We start from the raw sequence: 7,434 nt of genomic DNA, 5'->3' as shown, positions 1-7,434 counted from the left end.
TCTTTAACTGTATACCGTGACCCAGCTTAACCTAACCCATATTCCACCCCTTTTAAACGCAGGTGAAATGGTACCGCGATGATGATAACGTTTCCAAATTTTCACAGAAAAAGAGTAGCTCTTCGTCTTCTTCTACATTTTCTCTATTCGTAAAATATATTTTGCCTTCTAAGTATTAGTTTCTTTCATATTTTACAATGGGCGTTTGAAGTATGATTTTCATTGAACGTGCTTGTTCAAGGAAAGAAATAATCGAGCAATTTTATTGTAATACAGCATGGTATTTATGATAACGTGGTATTATTTTAAACATGCGAGAATTACGATTACAACTCTTGGTCCTAAAGAATTATTCTTGTACCAAAGATGCAGCACTCCACATTAATATGCTTGATCCATTAGAAGCTAGAAAACAGTTTACTTGTGGATGAACACTCAACGACACGACGGGATGTTTCGTTGGTTTAAATCCTGAAAGTTTTGCAACGACTTTTTGAGAAACTAGATCCCATATCCATAATTTTCCATCTGCCGATCCGGAAAGAATGCGAGTGTCTTGGATATCTACACTTGATTCTAGGCACAAATTATTTGCCTCGTGTCCAGTGAACTCTCCCAGTAACTCTCCAGAATCTTTGTCCATTAATCTAATTACAGCATCCGCACAACTAACCACTATGCACTGGCCATCTCTTGTAAAACTGGCACATGTCACAGCATCTATAACAATTGCATTACAATCAATTATAATCTGCAGTTAGAACATATTTTTATATTGCATTATTTACTAACCACCCATGTAGTCTCCATACATTTCACCAACGCGAATATCATATCTACGTATTTTACCATCGAATGAAGCTGTTAAAATTTCGTGATCTGATACTCTGATGCTTGAAATAGAATCTTTAGCCTCGCCTAAGCATTGTACAGGATCCTGTACCTTAGAACGCACATCCCAGCACATGACTGAATTATCTCGGGATCCAGAGACAACCATAGAAGACTCCTCGTTAAATCTGTCATTGAAACAAATTTTGATTTTATTTATATCTAAACTAATAAAATATTTATATTAATGTGTATATGTATACATTAAATTGTTTGAGATATACCTTACAGCATTAACAGGACCTGCATGACCTCTTAAACGACGAACTGGAGTTCCAGTTGCCACATCCCAAAGAATGACTGACTTATCTAATCCGCAAGACACAAGTTGACTACTATCACAGGATGCACAAGCATCCATTACTTCGTCTCCGTGTCCTCCATAAATTTTTAAAGCAACACCTCTGTGCGGATTCCATAATTTTAATTTTCTATCAGAGCCACAGGTTAAACAATAAGTACCATCAACTGAAAAATTATACAAATGGATATTATAGGTTAATAGAAAGCTAAAATTGTATGAAAAGAACTAATTTGAAGTAAATATACACACCACTAAATCGTACTGCTCTTACAGCCCCTTGTTTACAATCTATTTCTCTTACGAGGTTATATTCAACATCCATTACAAGCTTAAAGATATCTTTCGAAAATTAACTCTGAAGGCAAAAATGATGTTTTCGATTGTATTATTAATTTACTTTATCTAAGACAATAGTGCATTTTCGCAAAATCATAATTATGTACAAAACTAAGTGTACAGTCAGGGGAGCATGATAATAATTTTCAACTCTGATTGGCTGATTTAAAATTCTATATAATTACAAAGCAACCTAACCCCAAAACATTGAGTTTCGGTTTATGTTCATGTAAAATTTATTAATTTATTGTTGATAAGTTCGATATTATTTAATTAGATATACAAATATTAACGTTAAAATAAATCAAAGTTGAGAGAGATAATTATCCAAGCTTCAGGATATTTATCCCTATAACTTGAAGCTTGCAGCTTGCACGCAGCTTGAAGCAGCTTTAAATGAATTGACATAAAGGCCTTGAAGTATTTTTTGAGCCTTGAGTGGCCTTGAGGCTTAAAATTTTCCAAAGCTCATAATCGAAGAAATAATTTGCTTATTTCATCAACAGAGGTCAGATCCCGACGGCAGTCATATTGATAACCTAAAATACATAACATACATACATAACAGTAAGCTCTCTCCATTCTAACATTTTGCATATCATTTTACAGCAATGCTTTTCGATTTATAAGTCGCTGATTAACAGTAGACGACCACGAAACTATGTATCTACATATATATAAATAAATACATGTCAAATTAATAATATAAAAACAGTGCCCTAAGGGCACTATGCACTCTAGAGACGGTCCTGAATTGATCGAATCAACGTATTTGTGAAATTCAAGTACGTATTATTTAGCGAAACTGTATCAGTGCGTTTCAATTGACACATCCTTAAAATAAAATTTGAAGTGAAAAATCAATTATACCATGTCCATATTAATATGTAAACTTGGAATAGCTCGTCAGTAGTCCAGTCTCCAATCAGCGATGCGATTTTCTAGTTTATATAAAAACCGTATATTAGACTGAAACAATTTTTTACATAATTCTGTGAATCGTTGTTGAGTATTAACATTTACGAAGATGAAAGTGAATGTTATTTTAAACTCGTTTCGGATATGTGAAAAATCCTAATTATGAATGACAGAAACAAATGCATACATGCAAACATATGTAAGTACATATGTTCCATCGATACTGTCGGCGTTCCGTTTCATTGGGTTATCGTGATATTATAGCGTATTCCAAAGTGACAGCATTCATTTTTCAATGCAGTACGTATTTTCGTGGCAATTATTTAATAATTGATACAGCCTTCCATCAGGTTTGAGCAAATAACCGTTTCATTTTCTTCACAGAGCTATCAAGTATTGAAGGTTATCAATACATACCACTATAAAACTTTGTAAATTTTATTGTAACAGAAAGATTTTAATTGATAAAATTTGCAATATAATATAGGAAACAAATTATGTAGATAAAATGGTTGCAAGTACAGCAGCTGATATGACTGGATCCATATATCATGAAAGACAAGTAAATAATTTTCTTCTATATTCTTCATTTACAATTCTACAATGTATAAAACTGTGTTATCTTATGTTTAACAAAATTTCAATTTTTTTTTCTGTATAGGTAAAGGAGCTTTGTGCATTACATGCATTGAATAATTTATTTCAAGAAAGGGGATTTAGTAAACAAGAATTAGATCAAATTTGTTATAGTTTAAGTCCAGATGTATGGATTAATCCTCATAAATCATTATTAGGACTTGGTAATTATGATATTAATGTTATTATGGCAGCTCTACAACGAAGAGGACTGGAAGCAGTTTGGTTTGATAAACGCAGGTTTGTGGAACTAATGAATTATTAATAGTGTACTGTTTCAGTAATTTAAACTTGTTATTCATAAACTTATTGGATTTTATAGAGATCCCAAATGTCTGTGTTTAGATAATATTGAAGGGTTTATATTAAATGTACCAACAGAATATAAATTAGGATTTGTGTTACTTCCTTTGAAAAGACGTCACTGGATCGCACTAAAAAAGATCCATGGTGCCTTTTATAATCTTGATTCAAAGCTTGATTCCCCGCAACTTATAGGAAAGGTTAGTAAATGATTTAATTATAAGCATATCTAACTTATTTCCTTAACTAACTAACTAACTGTCCTTAGGAACATGATTTACTTGTATACCTAAAGGACCAGATAGATAGTAAGGAGAAAGAATTATTTCTTGTTGTGTCAAGAGAAATAGATAGCAATCAGGGATGGCTAATAAATTCGTGTGCAAATAACGAAGGGATCGGTACAAATAATGAATTGGTTACATATATCGAAGATAGTTATGCAGATATAGACATAAAAAAAGAGGAGTCTAAGGAAATGAATGAAAATGAAGAATCTGTAGATAACAGAAACTCTAGGTAATTGAAGTTCTTTAAGTTTTATAAGTTATATTCGATGCTTCAGGCCAAATTAAATCTAGAATGGGAGGGACAATAGATCAGTCATGGAGAAAGTCCAGGGAATTGAATCACAAAAAATAAAGATTAAAAATTACGAGTACTGCATAAAAACATTCGAGCACAAATACAGAATGCAATCATTTTTACTCAGTTTATATTAATATATTATCCTAAGTTCTTAATTGTTTAATATATGTGACTGTATTTGTAAATTATTATATAATATTTAAAAAATTAAGAAAATTTTAACATATTGAAAGGTAGATAAAACATAGAATTATATGTGCATAAAGTGTCACTAACTGTTAATTTCAATATAAATTTGTGACAAAACCGTTACATGTTATTTTTATTATAATTATGAAGATAAGAATATTTATAATATATAATCGTTTCAAACAAAATCGAAATACATATTTATTTAAACAAAATAATATATATTTTAAACATATATATTGGTATTTATTTTGTAAAAAATATGCTATGTATAACAAGCTCTCATTTCAAATTAATACTATTATATTAATGTAATTGTTTGAACACAATTGATGTTCACAATTTTTCTATCTGTACACCTGTATGTTTTTATTCTCTATATTCATTGCAATTACTTCATCAGTATTATTTCATTAGAAAATATACTATTTTAAATGTATAATTTGTTTTGTATAAAGTACAAAATTTTAAGAATAATATATCATGGTAAAATGAATTACGTTGCACATGCATAAGTTACAGGATGTTACTTCAAAGTATATACAAAGTACAATTATACTGTTAAACAGGAAGTATAAAAGAATAGTTTTCTCAGAAAGTACTATTTTTTTTAATATTTATTGCTAGTCATGTTAGATTACTCAATGAAATAATATGAAAAACTATGAAAGACAATCTTTTACACTTTGAACAAATGTATTACTATGTAAATGTGATAAAAAAAAAAATAATTGGTACTCAATGTATGTAATTTTTTAGATTTGCTGTATATTTTAGCACTATACTAAATAAACTTAGTTATAAGATTATTATTTTATAAAAAGTATAGGTTATGTTCGTTAAGGTATGTGTTTTACTTTTTGTGAAATAGTTGTCTAATAAATCTATTATTTAAATAATATTGTATATATTTGTTTATTACCAGAGGTATTTACAAACTTTTATTTAACAAATTATTTACAAATTACATTCAATAGTAACATTTTATATAATACATTTTAAATAATATGTTAAAGATATATTTTTGTATAATAACATACAAATAATATAAAATATACATTTATCTGTTGTAACTACCACTTTATTGCAAGAGGAACATTCATTTTTTGTATCTCGTGGTATTGCGTGTGGAAATATGTTAAAGCTTTATGTGTGTGTTCTCCCCCTAACCACGTCTCATACAAATTCTTAACAACCTGATTTTTGTCAGGATCACTTTGAGGAAGTTCGCGGTACATAGATTCCAATTTTAGCGCTAATTCACGTGGTTGAATATTATTGAGGGGTCTAATTTGTGCTCCTCCATTAAGACACCCTAGCAAAGAAAACGAAATGTAGTATGTTCGTTATAAGATATTTTAAATGAAACTCACCACATGGACATGCCATAACTTCAACGTAATCATACGGACATTTTCCTCGTTTTAATTTCTGTACAAGATTTTGTATATTTCTAAATCCATTGACAATCGCAAATGTTAAAAGTGTCTGTCCATCTTTTTGAAAAACCGCTTCTTGAAAATCAGGATTTCTGAGATTCTTAAACTCAACTACTATATCTGTTTCGTCGAATAAATATTTTGCAGCAAAGCGAAGAATAAAATCCGCGTAACCACCGGATCCTGAACCACTGTGACTATATAATTCGTTTTTCATATTATCAACTTGCAATCCGAAAGGTTTTTGAATTTCCCTCACGTTTATTTCGTTTAATACCAAATTGTGCTCGTTAAGCATTTGTTCTAGTTCAACTACAAAAAGTTGGTTAAAATATATATGATGGATATGTATTATCATAATATAGTTCAAAGTACATACTTGGTGTTATGACACAATCTACATCCTTAGAATTTCTTTCATTGTTGTAGAAATCTTCTCTGGATGCCTCTAACTTTTTATCATAACAAGGCATAAGAGTTACATGATATATTTGTTCTGGTGAAAGACCCATGGTTTCAGCTAAATGATATTTAACTAATGATCCCATAATTTGTTGAGGAGATTTTGTTACACTTATATATGGAAGTATGAAATTGCCATGAGTTTTTTCAGCATAACATACCCAACCTGTATTTAGAAAGATATAAATATAATTTACAGATAGTATTACACTACTACCTTTTATATGCTGTATATGTGTATTATTGTTATTGTCATGGGTATTATATACCTGGACAAGAAGAGGATAACATTGGTAACTGATTTTTTGAACCATCTTTAGCTGCTTTGAAACGTTCTACAAACTCTTTAGCAGACTCTAAAAGAGCAAAATCATCTGCAACAGTCATATCTAACACTGTATCTGCTCCTAATTGATAAAAATAACCAGCTAGTTTCTGTTGTGCTTCTTTTGGTTTAAGACTATAACGTTCTGCTATAGATAATATTGCTTGTACAGAAAGACTGACTACTATAAATATTGAACAAGTACCATCTTCGCTCTAAACAATGCACATAAAAACAATATCAATGTTCAGTTGCTTCTGAATATATATAAAAAAAATATATATACATGTCAAAGTGTTACCTGGCATTGAGACATTTTTTCTCTAAATACACGCAGTAATTCTTCCTGACTTTGTTGGGTAACTAATACACTTTCTGCAGATGTAATGCAACCACTACAAGCTAAACAATCAGCAAGTGTGATTTCAACTTTCTGTAGCTTCTCAGACTGTCCAGCCTAACAATCATGAAAGAAATAAAATACTGTGAAATAAGATGACAAAGTTTTCTTGACAAGACATATAATTAAATTTTATACTTCATTTAACACCATAGGAGTACCATCTTCCTCGATTTTTATTTTTGCGCCAGTCTTTCTTTTTGATGCTTGGATTTCTATAGGTTTTATACATTCCTACAGAAAAACAGATTATTTTATAATAACACATCACAAACAATAAAGTAAATCTCATTAAATCAGCTAATAAAGTAAATACCTGAGATGGAGTAATGAAATCATCCAAATTTGTAATTTGTAATGCACCGCTGAATCGAGATGCCATTTTTTCTAAAAGATATGCTTAATTATTGTACCAATGTATTATTGAATATTTAATATTATGCTTGTATACTAAATGTATGTATATTGTATAATTAAAGTATGTATTTCTGACATTTATTAAACCAAAACAATACTTGGGATTACTATAAACGCGTTTCCACTACAAACTTGAGCGTTTTGCCACCGATGGGGCCACCAGTACAAAAACCCGCTCACAGAGCGGCTTAGCGAGCGGTGACCTTTCCGAGTCGCTTTTTGGACT

The 7,434-nt window shown here is 30.3% G+C and overlaps 3 protein-coding genes across 3 annotated transcripts; 1 reads left to right on the top strand and 2 right to left on the bottom strand.

Moving 5' to 3' along the window:
• Positions 1-273: 273 nt before the first annotated feature.
• Positions 274-1,922, bottom strand: LOC128893916 (WD repeat domain-containing protein 83). The gene is made up of 4 exons (XM_054155252.1): positions 1,445-1,922; positions 1,116-1,359; positions 793-1,019; positions 274-720 (listed from the first exon to the last, which is right to left on the bottom strand). Exons 1-4 carry the CDS (start codon positions 1,515-1,517, stop codon positions 350-352), a joined length of 915 nt encoding a protein of 304 aa, XP_054011227.1. The 5' UTR covers positions 1,518-1,922; the 3' UTR covers positions 274-349.
• A 346-nt stretch (positions 1,923-2,268) lies between these two features.
• LOC128893919 (josephin-2) lies at positions 2,269-5,064 on the top strand. Its single transcript, XM_054155255.1, has 5 exons — positions 2,269-2,749; positions 2,834-3,011; positions 3,111-3,325; positions 3,408-3,588; positions 3,657-5,064. The coding sequence occupies exons 2-5, from the start codon at positions 2,958-2,960 to the stop codon at positions 3,909-3,911; spliced, it is 705 nt and encodes a 234-aa protein (XP_054011230.1). The 5' UTR covers positions 2,269-2,749; positions 2,834-2,957; the 3' UTR covers positions 3,912-5,064.
• Positions 5,065-5,098: 34 nt separating this feature from the next.
• On the bottom strand, positions 5,099-7,374 carry LOC128893895 (probable cytosolic Fe-S cluster assembly factor GH10760). Its single transcript, XM_054155217.1, has 7 exons — positions 7,108-7,374; positions 6,930-7,025; positions 6,693-6,848; positions 6,336-6,606; positions 5,984-6,232; positions 5,539-5,916; positions 5,099-5,480 (listed from the first exon to the last, which is right to left on the bottom strand). The coding sequence occupies exons 1-7, from the start codon at positions 7,171-7,173 to the stop codon at positions 5,239-5,241; spliced, it is 1,458 nt and encodes a 485-aa protein (XP_054011192.1). The 5' UTR covers positions 7,174-7,374; the 3' UTR covers positions 5,099-5,238.
• Between the last annotated feature and the right edge of the window lie 60 nt (positions 7,375-7,434).

Source organism: Hylaeus anthracinus, unplaced genomic scaffold (genome assembly GCF_026225885.1).
Source record: "Hylaeus anthracinus isolate JK02 unplaced genomic scaffold, UHH_iyHylAnth1.0_haploid 3, whole genome shotgun sequence".
Classification (NCBI taxonomy): Eukaryota; Metazoa; Arthropoda; class Insecta; order Hymenoptera; family Colletidae; genus Hylaeus; species Hylaeus anthracinus.
Note: the sequence above shows the minus strand (reverse complement) of the source record. Positions and strands in the feature narration are given on the sequence as shown.